The sequence below is a fragment of the Lissotriton vulgaris genome, unplaced genomic scaffold (assembly GCF_964263255.1).
Source record: "Lissotriton vulgaris unplaced genomic scaffold, aLisVul1.2 SCAFFOLD_968, whole genome shotgun sequence".
Taxonomy (NCBI): domain Eukaryota; kingdom Metazoa; phylum Chordata; class Amphibia; order Caudata; family Salamandridae; genus Lissotriton; species Lissotriton vulgaris.
The window spans coordinates 322820-346892 of NW_028255614.1; the positions used below are offsets into that span (position 1 = coordinate 322820).

The window sequence follows — 24073 nt, forward strand, 5'->3', positions numbered from 1 at the left end:
TTTGTTGCAGAAGTTCTTTTGTTAGGGTTCTTTCTTTTTTCTTTTTTAACTTTGAGTTTTCTCGTGGGTCATGGAACTTCATGGTCTTATTTGTAGAAGGGACCACCCATGATTGGAGCGTTTTGGACGCCCCAGGGGTCCATAGCTGTGAACACATGAGGGGCCAGCAGTTCACTTTGCAGGGCCCGCTGGGACTTTACAGGCGCTATGGATGAGATAAAAATCCTTACCTTGAATGTGAAGGGTCCAAATAGCCCGATTAAAAGAAGGGAAGTCCTGTTCTATCTAAAACACTCGACAGCACAACTTCTGCTTCTTACAAGAAACGCACCTACTGACTAGGCACACCCACTGACTCAGATCGTGGGCATTACCCCAACAGTAGTTCTCCTAGCAAACTTCCAAAATGGCAGGCGTGGATATTCTTTTCTCACGCTCGTTCAGTGGCAAGGTGGGCGCCAAGCAGGCAGAGATAAAGGGCAGGTTCCTGGCCCTCACTGTCACTATTAACAATCGCAACTACATGCTTGACTCCATTTATGCGCTTAATGAGGGCCAGGAGGCATTCTTAAGGTGGGCGGTGATCGACCCCCCTGCCTCTCCGGATTGCCTGCTTCTACTGGGCGGGGATTTTAATCTGGTCTTTGACAATCAATTAGATCACTCAGCACATCATCACGGGGCGGCTGGTGCTCTTACACAAGTGGGGCAGGAGTGGTCGCAGGATTTGGGTTTAGTGGATATGTGGCGTTACATGCACCCTGAATAGCAAGACTATACTTTCTACTCACATGCACACAAAAACGTACGCTAGGACTGACTATTTTATTGGTTCACGCTCCCTACTTATTCACACCCAAACTTCAAATATTGAGCCACAATCTCACTCAGACTATGCGGCGCTCACCCTCACGCCTAAATTGCCCTCCTGAATGACCACCGTTCTCCTAGGGACTGCGCAATACTCTGCTACACCACCTGGAAGTGATAAAGCGCCTGGATAATGCTATAAAAAAATTCTTACATTTAACGACACCCCAGACACCGCACTAACCACACTATGGAAAACACTGAAGGTATGCATTAGAGGGGAATTTATAGCTATCTCTGCTACTGATCATAAAAGGAGGAAGGAGAGACGCAGGGACTTCACTGCTCAAGTGCAAGAATTAGAACATATCCACAAGCGGACGGGAGCTCCCAGAGTGTGGTGGCAGCACGTGGGCATTGACCTAGACCAAGCAGAATATGCTGCACTTAGGTTATAGCAAAACACACAAGATGATGGACGGAATGCTACACAATGGCAAAACATTCAACCCCAGTCACAGATCTGGGTTTAATCCATCGTTATTTTGCTCACCAAGCCACCCCAGTTCATACATGGCCATATGCATTTCAGTCTTGACCCTGTGCCTCATGGGAACAGTCCAGCCCGAACTGCAAAGCCATGTCTTCCCTGGACCAAGCTATCCTGACTGATGACGGTTGATAGCCAGAAACCGGTCCTAGGATGCTTCTTTCCGGTCCAGGGAAGACATGGCTTGGCAGTTCGGGCCGGACTGTTCCCAAGAGGCACAGGGTCAAGGCTGATTTGCATATGGCCATGTCTGAACTCGGGTGGTGTGGTGAGCAAAAAAACGATGGATTTAGGCCCAGATCTCTGTACTGGGGTGAATGTATGACATTGTTCTGCATTCTGTCCATCAACTGTTGTTTTTGCACTTAGGTTATGTCACTCTTTCTACGTGGGAGTGTTAGGTGCGGGCCCCTCGTGGTCAAAAAACTCAGAGCACAATGCCAGGCGGCTGCTGTTTACAGTGTGTGATGAGGCTGGCATCGAACACACGTAAGATAGCACTATAACTCGCAAGTTCAGGAATTTTTATGCCAAACTGTACACTGCACAACAACTGACAGAGCAGGACTCACTCTCTTATGTGCAGGAAGCTAACCTCCCAAGGCTTACCCCAGACCAGGCAGCTAACTTGGACGACCCTATCCTAATCGAGGAGGTGATCTCGGCCATATCTCACCTCAAATTGAATAAATATCCAGGCCCGGATGGCTTTTCTAATATCTCCTACATGGCCTTTTCTGCATCCCTTGCCCCTATTTACACGAGACTATTTAATGCCGTAGGGGATACCGGGGTGATCCCTACTACAATGCTTGGAGTCTCAATCGTAGTAATCCCAATACCAGGGAAAGGTGTTAGGTTTTGTGCCTCCTACAGACCAATATCACTCCTAAATGGTGATTTGAAGCTCCTTACAGGCATATTAGCAGCTTGCCTAGGTCCAATGATGCCAGGGTTAATGGATCCTGATCAGTCCAGTTTTGCAGCCACCAGGCAGCGCAGCGACAGCATGAGGAGGCTACTTCACCTTCTGGATAAAGCTCAGCACCAAGAAACGGAACGGGTCATTGTATCGATCGATGCCGAAAAGGCTTTTGATCAGGTGGACTGGGGATACCTGAAGATTGTCCTGGTGTGGTTCGGGATGGAAGGTTGCTTCTTAACCCCTTCGAGGCTAATGACGAGCTGGCCTCGTCATGGCGCTTACCTGCCGTGCGCGGATGACAAGGCCAGCTCGTCATAAAACAATGAAAAAGAATAAAATCCAGCGCAGGACGGGAAAACGCCTAGCAGCCATGGGGTTAAACTGGGTACTTATCGTTTACAGCCAGCCAATGGCCAGGGTGTGAGTTAACATGCATTCTTCTGAACCCCTCCAGATCTCACGGGGCACCAGACAGGGGTGCCCGCTTTCAACGTTGCTCTTTGCGCTTTACATGGAGCCAATGGCCCAGAGAGTGCGGGAGAACCCTCAGATTTTTGGGGTGCATTTTGGAGGGGACTCTCAGGCCCTTAGTTTGTATGCTGATGACATAATATCCACATTGGAAAAGTCTCAGACTTCCATCCCTACCTTTTTTTTCTGAGCTGGAGAGATTTTCAGCAGCTTCTGGAGTCAAAATTAACGTGACGAAATCTCAGGCTATAGGGTTCTCACTCCATCCATCCAACAAGGAGGCTCTAGCACGCTCAATCCGGCTCCAGTGGGATGAGGGATCTATCCGATATTAGGGGATCCAATTTACCACATCCACCCGCAACACAGCAGCCCTGAACTATAAGCGACTCCTGTCCCAAATGAGTGGGGAGTTAAGCAGGTGGGGGCCCTTCGGTTTTTTTTTGCTGGGAAGGGTGGCAGCGATCAAAATTAATATTTTACCCAAAATTCTATACATTTTTCAAACCCACCCAGTGGTGCCCCCTTCTGGGATCCTTAAACAATTACAGAAGGAGATCCACTCGTTTGTCTGGGCTAATAAGAAACCCTGAATGAGTAGTGAGCAGAGCCATCGACCACCCAGAGAGGGGGGACTGGGGGTCCCTAATCTGACACGCTACTTCCAGGCCACCCAGTTGCGTGTTCTATTGGAATGGTCCTGAAGCGAGTCAAAGAAACACTGGCTCTTCATGGAACGTGCACTGGCAGGTCGGGCTCTATGGGGGGTCCCCTTTTTACGCAAATCACAGCGCCCAGAAGGTATTTATATTTCGCCAATCAATAGCATAACTTTGAGAGCGTGTGACTCCACGGCGGTCAAGTGCGACCTAACCTCATTTGCGTCGCCCCTTACTTCCATCATTGGGAGTGAGGAATTTTCCCCCGGACTGGACAGGAATGTGTTCCTTCAATGGGAGTCCCGGGGATGGCAATCCATTGGGCACATGTATGATGTAGAGGGCCCCCCTTAGCGTTTGAAGATCTCAGATCTGCTTTTGCCCTGCCCTAGACTGAGTACTATCGCTTCCACCAAGTGAGGCACTGCATGATGCACCCTCAGGTATGCCCCGGGCCCAGAGAAAGTTAACACCATACAAGAAGTGGCTTCACACAAAGACAACCAATATGCACCTTATTACAGAACTCTATCATATGCTGAGGACACCAGAACAGGCAGCTTCCACACCAGGGCAGCGGCGGTGGGAGGCGAAACACTATTGCAAGAAGAGTGGGGGGATATCTACTATCGAGCACGCAGTACAGTACGGAATGTCTCCAGCATTGAGAATGCAACAAAAATAGCCACCTTTTGGTACCTTACTCCACCCAGACTACAGATATATAATCCTAGTGACCCCTCACATTGCTGGAGATGTCCTGGCGAGTAGGGTACTTTAACTCATTTACTGTGGGGGTGTGCACACCTCTCAGAGTATTGGGAACAAGTACAATTTGACATTGATACTCATTTTCACACCCAAATCCTGCGCTTCCCAGTATATATCGTCTTAGGTTTACCTAATAAGATCACCGTCCCTCTTAAATCTCGCAGAGGCAGTCAGATGGTACAGGAGCAGCACTTCAGAACATACTAACCCCCTGGGGCACTGACAGGACTCCAACACACCAATGCTGACTGGGTAGGTTATGGAGTGTGCTGGGCATGGAGCGCATTACACTCATGCTACATGGGGAGGGCGCCTAGTTTGCGGACTACTGACGCCCAATCTTATCTAAACTTAGTACAGAAATGAGGGACCTAACTTGCCCCAAGTATTTGCGATTATTGCGACTCGTGGATCTCACACAAGACCCTACCTCATCTGCTTCCTCGGATCCGGAGAAGGCGAAGTCATTAGCCACCAGCTGAGCCTTCAATGCGGGGGGCCGGTGTCTGAGAATGGAAAGGAGGGGGTGGCGACATGTAAATAGAGTAGGACCCAGGAGAAAGGTTTTCCTTTCCTTTGGGTTTCCAGTTCGGTTGCGAAGAGGGAGGGTGAGAGGGTGGGAGTTGGGACCCTTAGTGTCAATTTATTTTTTAACTTTTGTTAAAAGTCGTGCACTGCTTTATTGTTACATTTGCTAAGATATCTACTGCGGTATTTGTTTTCTTAACTGCAGTAAAAATGACTTAAACCTAAACTCGAATAGCATGGAGAGCAAATAAAGGATAGATTTAGGCCCACATCTCTGTCCTGGGTGAATGTTTGACATTGTTCCTCATTTTGTCCAGCAATTGTTCATTTTCTGCACTTGCAAGCGCTCCAGCAGAGTGTTTAGCCACTGCCAGCAGTGGGTCTCGGTGGCCTACGCTCCAGATACAGCTCTGTGATTACTAGCGCGAACCAATCACAGTGGTACTGTATGCTGATCCAAAGCCTACATTGCTGAATCAGCACATACTGCCGAGCCAGATCCACGACCCAAAGTCTGGAATGACGCCAAAGGAAGCATTACCTGGTCTGACAGTATTGAATGAGCTCTGGGAACGTAAACCCAAACAGATTCCAATGGTCTATGGTTTGCAAAAGTGGGTCAGTTCTGTACCCTTTAATCTGGGTCAATCCAAGTGGTTGCATATCTTGGTCTGACTGTCTTTAAGACCACAGGGTGGACATCTTTCCCTGAGCTGAATCTGGACGGGCAGCTGCACTGCCCTCATGTAAAGTGGAGTTATCATTAGCAGATGCTGTTGCCGCAGCCCGCTTGGCAATTCAAGTTAGATTGAACCCCTTTGGAAAGACTAACAAAAAAAAGGAGTGCAAGTGTGATGTGCAAGGCTAACCCCGACTAATACTGTCATTCATCTCATAAAATGCTGCACATGAGTTGACCAAGTGCAGATAGTCAATTAGCAACCCCTTGATAAATCCATAGAATTGTAAGTCAAAATATAGCGCCTCCCCTCTGTGAGCCCTGTCAACTGAGCTCCTCTACTGGGGTTAAGACGGCCAGGGATGTCCATGGATCAACCTCTCCTCTGATTACTCTCAGAGCAATGCCACAGCTAGTCTTATACCATCAATTTCTGCTTGCCCACACCGCTCTCCTGCATCCAGCTCTGCAGCAAACAAGAGATTAGATGGATATCTAGTTTACAGAGATGACCAAATCCAATGGCTTTTGGAATTCGCCAGGAGAACAATATGGGTGCTGAACTATCGCTTACAAACTGCAGTATGCAAAGTACAAGTGCACCCCCTCCTAGCCTAAAGGAACTACCTCACCAGGGCACATGGAAGCAACATTTTATGTGGTTTTGGAGAAACAAAATCAATAAAGAAAGCCTCTCCATATGAATGGCACCCTTGTGATATCAGATCTATCTTGGTGAATGCACTTTAAATTCCATTCAGCCTTTTCTACTCCAGGGTAAAAGAGAAGCCTTACTTCTAATCTTCAGGGGAAGCCACCTGCAACCCTAGGTTCCACCTCCCTTTTCCACTCAGCTTGTTTCCCTCCCTCTCTCCTTCGCTGTCTTCTTTCTCCCTCCTTTCTTAACTATGGTTTTATCCTGGTCTTTTATCTATTCATGCCTAAACCGTGGTGCTGCTTCATCTACCTACACCCAATGGCCTCTCCCATTGTTCATACCTCTTTATGTACTCTAGGAAGACACCTTTACCCCAGTTTCCCAACCTCGGTCTGGCATCTCTTATCTCTACCCCTACCTTTATCCTCTACCTCACATTGGTACCCCTATCTAGTACAGCTACACCTACCTGTACCCCAGTAGCTCTGCCTATACCTATATAATAGTAACTCAACCCTTCCCTCAACCCCAATACCCTTGCAACCTATCTAAACATTTTGCCCTACCTATTCCATGGTAGGGTATAAGGGATTTTGTTATTATATATTTCAGACAAAATTTCATGCAGTACTTGGCAGCCTTGTACACATAAGACCGATAGTGCAAAGCAACCACAAATATTCAGTCAATATACATAAGTCACTTCAAGTGATCCAAATAGAAGAGAGGGAAAAGGTGTGTATGAAAAATTGCATTTAATACTCAAAAATAGATTTGAGAAAAGGGTACAGAATAAATAACAATGTTATAGGAAGAATATTTCAGAAATCACAATCAAAAGAAAACTCTCTATAACAGTTGTATGCGCTTATCTGCCTATTCACAGTTGATCTATTAGTTAAGCAGACAAAGCGTATATGTCGACGTTTCGGTCTCTAATCTTGAGTTGATGAGACCATCTTCAGGACATATGAATCATATCTTGAAAACCCTGGTAGAATGAAGTCTTGTTGCCTTCAAAAATAATATATTGGTGTTTAAAAAGGCGATCAATGATGCCCTGCTGCACAATAAATATCACAGGAAATCTTCCGCTCAAATTAATTCCAGTAGATTCGAATCTAGGTGCTCTCAAAGTTTAGTATGGATAATTGGTAAATGTTGGCTGCGCAAAAAGATGTCGCAGAGCGTCTTCCACTTTAATTTAATTCTTTATGGGAGACGAAAGATCTGCATGGAAAAATCTTAAAGCCGTCAGAGTATCCGCCTGCACCCGAAGTCGGGTGCAGGCGGTTACGACATCTTTTTGCGCAGCCAACATTTACCAATTATTCATACTAAACTTTGAGAGCACCTAGATTCGAATCTACCGGAATTAATTTGAGCGGAAGATTTCCTGTGATATTTATTGTGCAGCAGGGCATCATTGATAGCCTTTTTAAACACCAATATATTATTTTTTAAGGCAACAAGACTTCATTCTACCAGGGTTTTCAAGATATGATTCATATGTCCTGAAGATGGTCTCATCAACTCAAGATTAGAGACCGAAACGTCGACATATACGCTTTGTCTGCTTAACTAATAGATCAACTGTGAATAGGCAGATAAGCGCATACAACTGTTATAGAGAGTTTTCTTTTGATTGTGATTTCTGAAATATTCTTCCTATAACATTGTTATTTATTCTGTACCCTTTTCTCAAATCTATTTTTGAGTATTAAATACAATTTTTCATACACACCTTTTCCCTCTCTTCTATTTGGATCACTTGAAGTGACTTATGTATATTGACTGAATATTTGTGGTTGCTTTGCACTATCGGTCTTATGTGTACAAGGCTGCCAAGTTCTGTTTGACATTTTGTCTGAAATATATAATAAATTTTGTAAATTAGTAATTACATTTTTTATTATGTATAGTTAATTAAAACCAATACAATTGTTGCATTTAAAACAATTTCTTAAAATGTAGTAAAAGAATGTAGTCTGTGTAATCGTCCTTATCGAAGACCATGCGGTGAGAGACCGAGAGTAGTTGTCTAGCAGTGTTCCCTGAGCCGGGGCGGGCTAGGCATTTGTAGCCCAAAGTTCGTCCATTAGGTGCCAGAACCAATGGTTACCGCCAGTTGTAGATTTGGCAGTCTTTCCTCTATCATTGTCAGAATCTTGACATATCTACAGTTCAGTTTTGTATATATAATAACAAAATCCCTTGAAAGTACTTATACCCTACCATATCCTTTGCCCAAACCCTCAAGGGTATATTGGGTTGCTCATTTTTGGTTACTACCTATTCCATGGCACCTCTACATTTACGCGTACTCCCCATCGTTGTAAGAACACCTTCAACCCTATACCGTAGTCCTCCACCCCATAATTATACCAGTGCATCTAAACCATAGTACATCTGACTTTGTCTTTGCACTTCTACAATTACGTACACCCTAGTACCTCTTTCACTACCTATGCCCTAGTATTGTGACTACTCCCTTATCCTTAAAATCACTTACCTTTTATATTAATCCTGACCCTTTTTCCCCTTAATTGTTTTTTGCTGTTTTATTGTCCATCCTTCCCCTTTTATAGGTGATCAATATGGTGATTGTCCTTATAATTGTAAAGGTAAAGGATTCTCCTCATGATAGAAATTGGTTACTCGAGGCTAGTAAAACTGCATTTTGCTACGAGAGAAAATCTAACAAATGTAAGTCTATTAAAGAATCTGATCACCGAAGGTTATATGAAGGATTCAAGTTCATTTTAAAGTCTATGGTTTTACCTAAGGTGACTAGATTTTGAGAACCAAAAACCGGGACACACCAGAAATAAAAATAGAACTAAAGCCTTTATTCTTACTTCTATATCTGGCCTGTCCCAGTTTTTGTGTATCCTTGTAAATATGTCCACAAATATATAGTAGGCTTTTACACGTATGTGCACGCACACACACATATATGCACGCACATACATTTACGAGGCAACATTTACTGAACATTATCAATGGCAGGACCTCCACCCTATGCCCCTGACCTTCCACTCACCCTGCCTCCCTCTACTCGTGCTGGGAGCATGCAGCCGAACTGCGGAAACAGAATACATTGTTATGTTTTTTCATTCTACTGAAGCTAAAGAGAGCATTCATTCCAATTCTCCTTACAGTTGCAATTACCTGACATTTGTCCTAAAAACCGGGAAATGTATTCAAAATAAAGAAGTGTGTCGGGACACCGGGACAGTCCACCGAAAAACGGGACTGTCCGGGGAAAACCGAGACGTCTGGTCACCCTATTTTATTCCATTAATACAAGGCGAACATGGGTACACCTAGTAGTAATCGCCAGGACGCCCCTTTGCTGGGGCAGCTGTGCGCGGTACAAATAAAAATAACATAACATAACATAGTGTAGGTAGATGCACATATTTAACAAGGACCCAGAACTTGAACCCAAAGCTGGAGTTCAGTCTGGGGATCTGATCACAGTATGTTTAATGCTACTTCTGATAGATGATTCTCACCTCAGGAGGTGTTCCCACTTCAGTACAAAATGCCACTGGCCTCAAAGATACTGCGCACATACCAAACGAGCCAGGCCTTAGGACGGCAGGAAGTTTGTCCCGCACTGCGCTGGATCCTGAGCCCTTAACCCACAGCCTCCTCTTGCGTCGCCAGGCTCCTCTTCCAGCCTCAGTGGTGTAGCATAAATTTCCCTCTTGTTGTGTGCAGGTTCTGTGATGTGTAAGAAGGCCGCAGAGTCCCTGTCTGCCCTGGTGCTGGATGTGAAGTATGGGAGCGCAGCCTTCTTTGACAGCCTCGACACAGCCAGAGAGTTGGCCCAGAGCTTGGTGAGTAAAGAACAGTAAATACATTTCTCTCCTTCAGAGATTAAAAATGTATCCACAATTTTGCAAAGCATTGGCAAGGCGAATAGGTCTGGCACTGTCTGCCAGAGTTTTTTGCCAAATTTTGAATTGTTTTGTCATGGTTTTTGCAAATTTGTATTGTTCGGGTAGCTGCTGGGTGTTTGTCAATCTAATAAAATAAACACTGACTAAAGGCAAACATGTTTTTGGGTCTAAAAAAATCACTCATTGCCATGGTACTCTCCGGCACTGAAGAGTACTACTTTGGGTGTAACTGTGCTCTTCTTAAAGGCCGGCATGCCATAGCTCATAGTGAAGTCAGCCATTGGCTGAAGCGAGCTGACGCCCCATGATGCATGCTCGAATGGGTTTGAGAAAAAAGTGAATGACAATGGCACAACCAGCGACAAATGGATTATATGGTGCCTGAAACCCCCTGTCAGTAAATATGTCATATGCAACATTTTTGTAAAATGAAAAGGTTGTGGATAACACATACCTGAAAAAGCCAATCGTTCTACCATCAGCTGCCAGAAAGAAGGGAATAAACAAAGGAAGCAGGGAGAAAAGAAGGAAGGACAGTAAGAAGAAAAAGATAGAAAGGCAGAAGTAAAGGAAGGAAAGGGAGAAGGGAAGAAAGTAAAGGGAAAAAAGAAAGAAAGAAGGAAGAAAAAAAGCAGCGAAGAAGATAAGAAAACTAAAAAACGGAAGGAAAGAAAGAAGGCAAAGAAGAAAGGCAAGGAAATCAGTAAAGAATGAAAGCAGGAAAGAAGGAAAGAAGGAAAGAAAGGAACGAAAGGAAAAGGGACAAACAAGCGTAAAACAGGGAAAGAAAGACACAAGGATTGAAAGATAGAGAGAAATAAAGGTTAGAAAGATAAAAGGAAGGAAAAAAGAAAGAAAAAAGATAAGCTAGAAAGCAAAAGAAGGCAAGGAAGCTAAAAGGCACAAAAGAAAGAAGGAAAGAAAAAGAAAGACTGGAAAGAAAGAAGGCTAGAAAGCAACAAGCATTTACAATGCAATGGTCTCGGCAATATTATAGGTAGAGCTATTGGCATTGCTCATAATTTTTTTTTTATCCCTAAATAAATGGCATTGTCATTTCTATTGGCAATAGCTGAATTGTTTGCATATGTGAGACCAATTGCAGTAGCAGAGAGAGAGTGAGGTAGTGAGAGAGAGAGTGAGGTAGTGAGATAGAGAGAGTGAGGTATTGAAAGAGAGTGAAAGTGAGTTAGTGAGATAGAAAGAGAGCGTGTGAGGGAGTGAGATAGAGAGTGAGTGAGGTAGTGAGTTAGAGAGATAGTGAAGTGATGTAGTGAGATAGAGAGTGAGGTAGTGAGGTTTTGAGAGAGAGAAGTTGTGAGGTAGTGAGATAGATAGAGTGGAGTAGGGAGGTAGAGAGAGTGATGTAGTGAGAGAGAACGGAAACATTGCACACATCGGAAGCACCCATCAGAAGCACACATCAGAAGCACTGCACACTTCGGAAGCACCCATCAGAAGCACGGAAGCCCTGCACACATCGGAAGCGCCCATAAATAGAACGGAAGCACTGCATGCATCAGAAGCACTGCACACATTGGAAGCACCCGTAAGAAGAATGGAAACACTGCACACATCGGAAGCACACATCAGAAGCACAGAAGTACTGCACACATCGGAAGCACCCATCAGAAGCACCCATCAGAAGCACCCATGAAAAGCACCGATCAGAAGCACATTCTCTGCATTATTAAAGGTAGAGCTATTGGCATTGCTCATGTCATTTTTTTTTTAAAACATAAATAAATGGCATTGTCATTTACAATGCCAATAGCTGAATCGCTTGCAAATGCATGACCTATTGCATTTACACCCGCAGTGCCACACACACAAAGCCACCCACACACACATACAGAGCCACCCACACATAGCCACTCACATAGAGCCACCCACACATACAGAGCCACCTACACAGTCACCCTCACACAGACAGAGCCACACACACATAGAGCCACCTACAAAAAAACTATCCACACAGAGCGCCACACACAGAGCTAGACACACACACAGAGCCACCCACACACACAGAGCCACCCACACACACACACAGAGCCACCCACACACACACAGAGCCACCCACACACACACACAGAGCCACCCACACACACACACATACAGAGCCACCCACACACACACACAGAGCCACCCACACACACACAGAGCCACCCACATACACACACAGAGCCACCCACACACACACACAGAGCCACACACACACAGAGCCACCCACACACACACACAGAGCCACCCACACACACACAGAGCCACCCACACACACACACAGAGAGCCACCCTTTGATACAGACTCCAGCAGTTGGTGTCCGTAAGGGGCAGATCCCACATTCCTTTCCATGCACTCACACTTCTAACTGCTCCTAAATGTCTGTGGAGGGCATGCCTGGTGGAGGGATGTAGAGGGAAAATGTTGCCTTCCTGGTGGCATTGGCCCCTTTCTGAAATGGATTGCATGTGGTTCCCAGACACTTCACAGCTGATGACCTATCCACATGTCTACAGTCTGCAAATGAGCGCTCGCTCCTTGCTGAGACAAACTGCAACATTTGGGGACAGACACTGTTGCTGAGGGACTGGTGCCAGCGTAGGGAGACAGGCAGACTCTTACTGGTGTAATGACGGACATGGTGTTGGGGCAGACCTCAGTGGTGAGGATGGGCACTGGTGGTGCGAGGCATACACAAGTGTAGGTGGCGACGGATGTATGGGAGGGACATGTATGGAGATAGACACTGGTATGAGGGACAGATACTGGGGGAGGGGTGGACACTAAGCGACAGACACTGGTGAAGTGGAACAGACACTGGCGACAGGGGCAGACACAAGTGTAGGTAACGACGGATGTATGGGGAGGGCAATGTATGGGGATAGTACTGATATGAGGGATAGATACTTGTGTTAGGGCAGATATTGGGGGTGCAGTAGACACTAAGCAGCAGACACTGGTGAAGGGGAACGGACACAAACAGACACTTGTGTAGGTGACGACAGATGTACAGGGAGGGATATGTATGGGGATAGAGACTGGTATGAGGGAAAGAGAACTGGTGTTAGGGCAGATATTGGAGAGGGGTGGACACTAAGCGACAGACACTGGTGAAGGGGAACAGACACTGGTGAAGGGGAACAGACAGTGGTGAAGGGGAACAGACAGTGGTGAAGGGGAGCAGACAGTGGTGAAGGGGAGCAGACAGTGGTTAAAGGGAGCAGACAGTGGTTAAAGGGAGCAGACAGTGGTTAAAGGGAGCAGACAGTGGTGAAGGGGAGCAGACGCTGGTGAAGGGGAACAGACGCTGGTGAAGGGGAACAGACGCTGGTGAAGGGGAACAGACGCTGGTGAAGGGGAACAGACGCTGGTGAAGGGGAACAGACGCTGGTGAAGGGGAACAGACGCTGGTGAAGGGGAACAGACGCTGGTGAAGGGGAACAGACGCTGGTGAAGGGGAACAGACGCTGGTGAAGGGGAACAGACGCTGGTGAAGGGGAACAGACGCTGGTGAAGGGGAACAGACAGTGCTGCTGAGGGACTGGTACTAGTGTATGGGAACAGCCAGACACCGGTGTGAAGACAGACACTGGTGTTGGGGCAGACATCAGCGGTGAGGGTGAACACTGGTGGCGGGAGACAGACAGACGCTGGTGAAGGGGAACAGACAGTGCTGCTGAGGGACTGATACTAGTGTATGGGAACAGGCAGACACCTGTGTGAGGACAGACACTGGTGTTGGGGCAGACATCAGCCAACCACAGACCGAGGGGTGGGAAAAGGTAATTGGGGCAGTGCTGGGCCACAACCAATCACAGACGTAGTGGTGGGAACAGGTACATGGGGGCAGTGCTAGACCACAACCAATCACAGATGTAGTGGTGGGAACAGGTACATGGTGGCAGTGCTAGACCACACGGAGCGAGCAGGTGTTTGTGTCGCACACACTGTTTTACACCTTTCATATTTACATAACACCATTACAGACGGAGCTTAAGGCATTGAGAGATTTGCCCAACATGACACTGTTTTTGGTCCGGTACAAAGCCGGAATTAGAACTCTAGGGCTGATGTTCCGAGGTCAATATTTTAGCCACCAGTTAACCCGTTAACCCCCCCTAAGTATTTGCGGAAGTATTACCTTGAAGCAATGGCTTAGGGAAGCTTCTGTTCTTAACCCTCAGTCCTGCTCCCGAGTCAACAGCCTTAAGTGTGCCGCCACCTCCTCGCGTAGAGTCGAAATCCCCTCAAACAAACAAAAGAGGAGTCATGCTGAAGTGCTACCAACGTAAAATGTGCAAGAAACACGGCGTGCGCACTTCTCCACACTAGATGCTAAGATGCACCTGATGAGACTGGGAACGTCCCGCCAGTGCCAGCTAGCGTACCGCATGTCTAAACGCCCCCCACCCCTCTCCCCCCTTCAACGAACTCGCACCACTGAGCTACAATGCGAGCCTGCCCCCGATCGTGAGCGTATGCGGGGGGAAACCTGGGCCTTGTAATGTAATGTAATGTATAGGCATTTATATAGCGCACTACTTACCCGGAGGGTCCCAAGGCGCTTCGACCGCTGCGAAACCCTTCCTGGCTTCCCTGAGAGATGGTCCCTTAATGGGTATCTCCAGGGTGAGACCAGGCATCCCCGGCGGTCTGGTGGGGCCGTTAGTGAAGATGAGGCAAGCTAATGCCCAGAGTTGCCGAGTGTGATCGCTGATCAGAGTGGGCACTGAGGCGAGAGAATTATCGAGTCCGCTGACCCTGGTCCAGAAACCTGCCGCGCCGGGAATCGAACCCTGGTCCCGGGCCGTCCTCTGCTCTCGGGTCTGCCGCCTCTAACCAGTGAGCCACACTACTTCACTTGTTGTGCCCGGCTGCAAGCACCACTAACAGTGAAGGCCAGGTAAAACAAACCCAGATAAAACGCCAGGGCATCATAAAGGGAACTGGCCATTGCCCTTGGACCGCAAACATACACAAACCAAGGGATCCGAAATTACAGAAACCACCCGCTCTTCTTGCTGTTTTAGAACGATAACGCGACCCGCAGGCCGTGCGGCGCACCGCGAGCCGCTCAAAGAACACATCCCAGGTGGTGTTGCAAGGTAGGCCAATCCTCCCTTCCTACCTAAATGAGCAGTCCAAAAGATGCGGCCACAAAGCAGAACCTAAACTTCCCCATAAAATACTCAAAAGGAAGAAGTTAGTGTCAAACCAAGAAAACACCCAAATTGCTGAGGAACTCGTAAACACGAGCACCGCATCCCCATTCATAATAAAATCCGAGGGGGCTGCAACGTGTATGACCGCCCCGGACCATGTCGAACAATCACCTTCACAACATAAGTGCCCTGAAAATGCTGCGTATAACGATGTTCACATTAGAGGGTCGCAATGACAAACTGACTCTTAACATGGCCGCGCTGTGCGCCATTGACCCTCTACACCGGTTAATACTACCCCTCAAAATGGTGGGGCCACGTGGTAGCCCCTAGCCTTCATACATAAGATCCGAAGGGGCTGGAAGTCTATGCCCGCCCCAGCTTTGGCCCAGACCGAAGGCAAGCAAGCACCTACCGAATAAAGTGCCCCCAAAAATGCCGCTCAACATACATATCCAAAAAGGGATCCCCCGCTGGCCAAGCTGTCCCTACAAAATGGCCGCGCTGTGCCCCATTGACCCTCTGGCACGATCCTAATAAAAAGCACTAGCCCTAAGCCCGAAACCACCTAAGCCTTCCCGGGGAAAGAGGCTGCCCCGGGAAGCACAAAAGAACAGAGCGCCCGTGCAGCTGCACATAAAGGCCCGTGCGATAAAAGTCAGGACAGGGGACACCGCAGTAATCCCACACAAAGGAAAACAAAACCCAGACAAATCCTCACATACATTCTAACAAGCCCTGCCCCAAGTCCCGGCAGCGAAAACACAAACCCGGCATTCCCCCCCAATACAGATACCAAGCCCCCGCAAATAATGAGACAAAACCCCGAGAAACCCCCGGGAGCGGGGAAGGCCCAACACCGTGCCCAGCCCCAATTTATTATACATTGTCTTTCTTTAAGGAGGTGGAAGTCCATGTGGCTGAGGCAGATGCGCACCCCCTGCCGTGCGCCCGAAGCCCTAGGCCCTGTTCTCGGCGCTCAGCTGCTTCATCAGCTCCTTGATGTAGTGGATGCTGCACCAATTTGCGTGTAGATAGTTCACTGCATTCCTTCCTCATTCTTCCTCTATCTGGCCGTGAAGCGTCCGTCGAGGAAACCAGCTCCTCTACCAAGCCTGCGCTGCAAAAGACAGACCAGGGCATAACGGACGGACCCCCGTCCTCAAAAAGCCCACACCCAGGCCCACCCCCCACATTCCAGCACCGTGTAAGCGACCCCACAGGACCCGGTCTCCCCGCCCAAAGCCCGCAACCCATCCCCCGCACAGAAAGGCAGCTCCGACATCGAGAAAACATGGAAGGACCCAGGAAAAGGGAGAAGGAGGAGGGGGGGGGAGCGAGGAAATCACTCACCACGTGGAAAAACAGCGTCCGGGGGCACTGGAGGAGATACTGCTGCTGTAGGTGCCATGGCCGTCGAGCTCCGTCTCTGCCTGCTGCTGCGTCTGTCAGGGCAAGTCACCTCTGTCACCGCGCATCGTCAGCTGCCGTCTAGGCAAGTAGGGACCGGCCTGTAATCCGGTGGCACGAAAAACGGCACAAACAGGCGTAAATGGGGGCAGAGGCAGAGGCTCGATGCTCACCTTCACTGCGGTGAAACAAAATGGCGGCCGGGAAGCTCTGAATTTTTCGCAATTGGGGGCGTGGTTTTGTGGTTCTGAGTGACAGACAACGTCACTGTCTAAAGAACGGAAAAAATCACGCCCCCAAATCCGAAAAAGACGGGGCTTCTTTGGAGGGATGGGTCTCTCCTCCAATGGCTGGCCGCCATTTAGGAAGCCAGCCAATGGTGGAGAGACAGGGCAGGGAGGCGGGACCTTCTGCGCTACTAAGAGTCATTAAATCTCCGGCCTAAGACTGCGCAAGCGCAGCCTTTTAGGCCTTCGACCTAAAAAGTAAAAAAAAGGAAAGAGCACAAAAGAATGAAAGAAGAATAGAAAGATGGAAAGAAGGAAGGAAAGAAAGAAACTAAGCAGAAAAAAAGGAAATGAAGAATGAATGAAATTGAGAAAAAGGAAAGGAAGAAAGAAAGCAGACAAAAAGTAAAGAAAGAAGGCATAGAAGAAAGAAAGGAAGAAATGAAGGAAAGAGGAAACAAAGGCATGAAAGATGTAGAGATAGGAGGAAAGAAGGAAGGAAAAAGAAAAACAATAGAAAAAAGTAAGTAAGAAAAGAAGAGAAAAAGAAGGTAAGAAAGACTGTAAGAAAGAAAAAAGAAGATAAAAAAGAAAGAAGGCAGGTAAGAGGAAAGAAACAAGGAAAAAAGTAAAAAGAAAGAAAGGAATAGAAAGACAGAAAAAGAAAAAAGAATGAAAAGACAGCAGGAAATAAAGAAAGCAATCTGGAAAGAAAGCAAGAAAGAAACAAAGAATGAAGGAAATAAATGAGAAAAGTGTGCTGCATAGTTAATACAATAAAGGTTGGTTCTTTTCTTGGGGAAAGTTTATAAAAGAACAATTGTGGACATTTCTGAAGATTTGCCTGCGTATTAATTGTATAATATTGAAGCTGTGGTTTGTGTACTGCATGCATAGTAAAAAGAGAATAACTTAATACATAACAGTTTCAAATGGATTTTGTGGAATACTAGCAGTCAGATAAACAAAATGAGTTTACAATAGCATTGGTGGGAGACAAGAACTGATCAAATGTGGAATGTGGCTTGTGCTCACATCTGGTGTAAAGCATACTGCTTTCACCTCAGTCTCCAAACACAAAGGCAACACTAAAGTATATATAAAGCAAAAACACTAGCACTAAAGGGAAATTTCTTGTGTGCGGATGTGCTCATTGTAAGAGAGCAAAATGCATTTACTTAAAGTGAAGTTAGCCAGCGGCAGAAGTAGGCTGACCCATTTCCCCATGTTGTATGCGGTAAAGTGAATGACACAACAATGAGACCAATGGATGAAGAGAGGTGGCTGAAAGAGACCTTAAGTAAGCATACTGTATATGTAATTTTAGTAAATTCAAAAGATATTGGCTAATGCCATGCCTAAAAATTTTAAATCCTTGGCTAATCATTTGTGTAAAAGTAGGTGTGGGTTATGTGTAAACTGATACGTCTTAAATATGAGATCAGAATAACCTTTGCTCGGACTGCCTACACTCTCCACCCTTACTTTCAGCCAGTGGTGTAACGCCAAATGATGGGGCCCCTTGCAGAACGTGAATAGGGGCCCCAGAGTCACACGTAGCTCACAGACCTACTTGGCCTTGAGCTGTACAGGGGGCTCTCTGAAGGTTTGAGGGCCCTCCTGCACCACACAGGCTTCCGTTATGCCCCTGAATTCAGCAGAGCATACGCTGAGTGTTAGACCTGGCATCCTAGACGTGGTTTCCTCTGACTTTTTCCCCATCCTCCTGTATTCTTGCCTATGTGTTGGACTTCATTGTTGCTGGTTTAAGTGCTCTGGGCACTTTGCTACTTATAATCAGTGCCAAAGTGCAAGTGCTCTCAGTGTAATTTGTAATTCTGGTTGGTTCTCCATGATTGGCATATTTGATTTACTGGTAAATTCCCAGTAGGGTGCATTGTGCATGCATAGGGCCTTTAAATCAAATGCTACTAGGGGGCCTGCAGCACTATCTGTGCCACTCACACAAGTAGCCTTTTACATGTGTTTCAGATCTTCCACTGCAGTGTCTGCCCTCGCAGTTTCTAACTGCCATGTCGACCTGGCAGGTGCACTCACTATGAAGGACGATTTAAATAATACCAGCCTTTCGGACAACCCTTTGTTTAAGGTTTTCAGCAGTTCCTCTTTTGATCAAGGGGTAAAAACTTGAAAGAAAACAGAAAAAAATCTAGATTACTTACTAGCTATGCATTGTAAAAGAAAACTATTTTGGTCACAAAAGAATGGTTTTATCAAAACTGTATTGATACGTCAAAAAACTCTGCACCTGGATTATTAAAGATTAGGAGTTTACAATTTCGAAATCTTTGGTCCTTTTTTACCCACAGGCACAACCATTGTTCATCTCTGTTAGTGATTTTTTCCCCACCAGTGGTTCATTGATCTAAAGAAAAACTGTCTGTGAGTCGGCATTAATTAATTAACAAAGGACCCTTTACATAGTTTTAAATTACTTTCTCCTAGTGACGTGGTTAAAATACTTCTGAAACTGTGTTCTACGGGCTCTAATCATGATGTACTTCTGGAATACATTGTTCAAATATTTTATATGTCTTTGCAGAGGATGGTTCAGTTATAGTGAATGCAACTCTCCAAAGCAGGCCATGCCCGCACGGTCTAAAACTAGCGGTAGTCACCTTTCTTGTTAATAAGATGGGTCTTCCAATCTATGTCTTGACATTTTCTCAAGAACGAGTTCCTTGTATCAGTATAACTTCAGGGCTGCTTAGAATGTAAGTCACTGTTTTTGTTTCACAAATCAAGTTTCAGACGTCACAGACTTAGAGATATCACAATTTTAGATATTTGTGAACAGTTTTTAGAAATAAGACCTGGAGTTCTAGTGGCTGCTTTGATTTTCCTGAACCTTTTGGCTGAGTTTAACACCGTAGAACCATGGGTAACTCTTTGTCATGTGTGGAGTATGCAGTGTGGGTACGTGGGAAGGACTTAGGGCTGATTATGAGTTTGGCGGTATGGGAGCAGGCTGCCACGCCACCGACTGCTCACTCTTACACTGCCAAACCTCACCACAGTAAGATTACAACTTACCTTTTGGTCTGGCGAGCGGTTCTTTGGCGTTCCGATTATGGATCACTGGCAGTTTCAGTGGTCCTATTGCAGCCTGACACTATAGTTGTAATACGTCGGCGGGACCACCGTTGTAGCTGTCCCCGACCGCCATGGACCTCCAAACTCGTAATTAGACTCTTAGACTTTTTTTAAAATCTAATTTCAATCAACTGATCTAGATTGTGCACGTCTCCCCTGGACACTTTTCTGTTAGCTGTGGTGTCCCCCAGGGTTCGGCCCTCTATCCTCTTTTATTGAAAGTTTATATGATCCGTAAGGCAGGGCTGGTGGCTGCCCAAGGCCTGTGGCAGCAATTGTACAGCGCTGGCATTCAGACACTGTAGGATCTTCTTAAAAATTCAGCTGATAAACATATTTCTGGCTGTTTACTTGATAGAAAGGTTAAAGAAGTGTATCTGCACAATGGTAATAACCATGGAGATGTTAATTAAATATAATAAATCACTGTTGAAAAATATTCCTAAGTCATGCACCGGAGACACTGGTTTTGGGGAAATTCTCAATGTTCAGACTATTCAAACTCCAGAGATACATTTGGCAAATGCAAAGATCCCTTGCCCTCCTGTCCCTGGATCCAGACTAACTACTGGGGGTAATCCTTGGTGTGGAGACAGGACACAGTCTCTTCAAGGGTAAGTGAGGCTGGGCTAAGCTCCTCCCTCCCATCCTGCCAGTGATGGTCCATCGAGTCACATCTAAGCACACGATTATGTGTGGCTGCCTTGGAGGAATACACACAAGCCCAACCGTCACCTACACTCAGTCATATGACCCAGATATAGGCTACAGGCACCAACTGGCTAAGGCAAAAAAATGCCAACTTTCTAAAAGCATTTTCATAATTGCAATTTAAAATCCGACTTCACCATAAGTTAGGTTTTTAAATTGTGATTCCAGAGACACCAAACATAAAGGGATCACCTGTTCCTTTTTTAGAAATTACACTTCTAAAATTTAATAAGGTAACTTCAACTGCTATCCTATGGGGGAGGTAGGCCTTGCAGTAGTAAAAAACGAATTTAAGGGTTTTTCACTACCATGACATGCAAAACTTAACAGTATATGTCCTGCTTTTTAAATACATTGTATTAAAAAAGAAAGTTTGGGCCCAGCAAAGGGTTTGCTTAGCCAGGGTGAAATGGCAGTTTAAAACTGCACACACTCAGACTGCAATGGCAGGCCTGAGACATGTTTAAAGTGCTAATTAAGTGGGTGGGACTATCAGTATTGCGGAGCCGCTAGTAGCAGTTAGCACAGTTAGTGAACATTTCTAGGGATTCAAATGAATTAAATATGCCCAATGAGTGTAAGCAGAGCCACTGGAAATATGTGATTGTGCAACCACGATGATTTCCACATAATTATAGATTTACCGCATTTGTCACACAATCTATCATCTGCTGCATAATCTGCAGATTTTAACTAAAGCTAATTTTGTTTCTTGCTCAAACGGTTCAAAAGTTACTAAAAATGCTGTTTCATGTGTTGTTGCGCAGTGCAAAGCTGGACTGGTCACGTTTCTGTTGCTTGATGCTATATTTGGGTGCTAAATGGGTGCTAATGAGGTGTAACCTATGACCAGACAGTGTTAACCAAGTTAAAAAATAAGAAATAATGAAGTAATACGTTTACAATATGTGCTGCATTAGGCAGCATTATTCGCATTTTTTTGCTGCATAATTAGCTAAGCCCTGCTGCAGAATATGTCCCTCTCCTTCCTGCTAAACCCTACCGCTTAATTTGGCCCTCTCCTGCCGCATAATTCCAGTGGCCATGGGTGTAAGCTAATGGTACCATGTTTTGAGCAGAGAGTACATTTGCTTTAGTGCTGATTAGCTGTGGTAAAGTGTACAGAGTCCTAAGGCCAGCACAGTAAAAACAGGAGATCTGAAGGCCAAAAATTAGGGAGAAACCACGCCAAGGATGCCGGCCCAACACAAACTATGTAGGGCCTTCCAGAGATCCCGGTGGACTTCTAAGGATCAAAAACTGAAATGTTCTTCCTACTTCTCTGAGGGACATTCCAAATGTCGTATGTTCAACTGCAAAACTGAAAAAGGCTTTTCTAATCTTCGATGGACTAAACGTGGCATACCTGTGAGACTGTTGTACCCTAAATCTGAGTTGGATGGCTCGTATATTTAGAGAAGCACGGTTTCTTTTGATTTTTTTCCCGATTTCTGGCACCTAGAGTCTGCGTCCTACTTGTCTGTTTGCGTATTAATAAATAAAGACAAAGCTGCGAGGTTTATTTAAGAAAATGCTGTTTTCACCTCACCCGGGTGGATCATGTGAGTGAGCCAGACGTAGTTTCCAAAATGAAAGATTAAAAGGCTGCAGTCATGCACCATGCCTCCTATCGGGCTGCAGTTTTCTTCTCCACTCCTGCAGCTCCTACTCCAGTGCCAGGTGGCCATCTGTATCCAGAGGGTGAAACAAGACTTAAGTTAGGGTTGGAAGACAAAGTGAAGGGATCTGTATTATTCCCTGTATTATTATTATTAGACCAGGCGTATGGGCTCTGCCCAGGTGCTCAAAAGCAATGACCTACTCACATGCACACACGGGTTCTTGTGTGAAAGGAAGTCAGGGCAGTAGCTTTGTTGTGTGTCGATTTAGATACTGTATCTAGATTTCCCGATTCATGCCCTTATATAGGTATAATTCACATGGCCCTTAGTTAGGCATAGAAATCCAGCCCTTATTTAGGCATTGCTCATGCTAACAAAATACAGGCATGGCTACCTACATCCGTTCATCTACGTCACAACGAGTTCTTGGAAAACCAGACTCTTAAGCCTTTAGGAGTTCCCATTGCTTGGATATTGATTTCTCCAAGAACTCATTTATTATGCATGAACATCTATTCCTTAGGGGTTCATTCATGACGCTCTTAAGCCCGACTTTTACGTCAATACTGGTATTCATAAACACCTTCAAGGTATAAATATGCCTTCACTTGCTATGGCAAGGCACGGGGCGGTTCGGCTACCTACTTGCATGACGCAGCTCGCCACAGCAAGTCCCGAAGGAAGTCAAGTCCCCAACTGACGCACTGATCAGATGCTGTCATCCTCCTTGCAGAGAATCCATCTCCAGTGTTTCTGACTCCCCTTGCGGTGGGTTAGAGATCGAGTCCCGGGAAAGAGATACCAACCTCTCTCATTCTACGGTATGGAGTTGATTAGAATCTAGAGAAACTTTTGGCAACTCTTGGCATAACTAAAGCAGACTAAGACAGCACCTACTTCTTCCCTCGTACTGCACTTAGATTAGGTACACTGGGGTAGGATTATTTTAGAAGCACCAGATGAGTAGTTTAGCCTGTGCTGTTTATGTATGTATTTTAATGATTATATGTCATAGCTACAAGACATGCTATTACAGTATTATTTTATCTTAATGCTAACGCTGTACTTTTTATACTTCGCATTCTGTCTTACGATTGTAGCAGTTCATATCTCTTGCATGAGAAATAAGACTGTTCGATAAACCCTTTTAATTGAAACGCCCATATCTCTATTTCTGTGCAACTCTGTAGAAACGAAGCATGCACGATTGACTGAGTGAAACGGTTATCTATTGTTTCCACGACTCTGAAGATATTGTTCCAACTCTAAGAGAAACAAAGCTGTCCTGTTTATGCGGTTGTCAGAAACGAATCCCCTCTTGTTCATTTGAGAAGTTTCTAGTGACCTCTGAGTTAGCTGGCACACACAAGTAATTAAGTTTAATATACTTGATAGAGACAGACTGACCTCAGTCCTATGTCAAATCTATAGTGTGTATTATTCCAATGCACAGAGCCTATCAGGGATATAGGAACGACACTACAGCTTCTTTGTTTGAACCATGAAATGTTTTTCAATGTGTGTACATATATTAATTGAAAAGAACTAAAGTTAATACTTAGATATTAATGCATGTTTAAAAACTGAAATTTGTTGAAATTGTAAGGTGTGAATAGGAAGTCTTGAACAGCCATTAACAAGTCATGCACAATAGATAATACAAATAACATCACAGGGGTATTGTTGATGGCATAAGTTGCCTTTTTGATTTGTTACAGCGTATATTGCATCTTGGTGAAGTGAATTCCATTGCTGCAGTCACGTATTACTAATTTGTTGTATGTTCTGACTTCATATATGCCATAGCAGATACTCCATGCCAGTGGGTGAAACAATGATTAGACATCCTAGGCATGATGGTTGATCA

The 24073-nt window shown here is 45.6% G+C and overlaps 1 protein-coding gene across 1 annotated transcript in view; it reads left to right on the forward strand.

Annotated features, from left to right (window-relative positions):
- The window catches only part of TYMP (thymidine phosphorylase), a 318282-nt gene that overhangs the window by 263954 nt on the left and 30255 nt on the right, over positions 1-24073 (forward strand). Inside the window, exon 6 of the mRNA XM_086952002.1 lies at positions 9778-9896. Coding sequence (XP_086808128.1) covers positions 9778-9896 — 119 coding nt within the window. The remainder of the gene's footprint in view (positions 1-9777; positions 9897-24073) is intronic.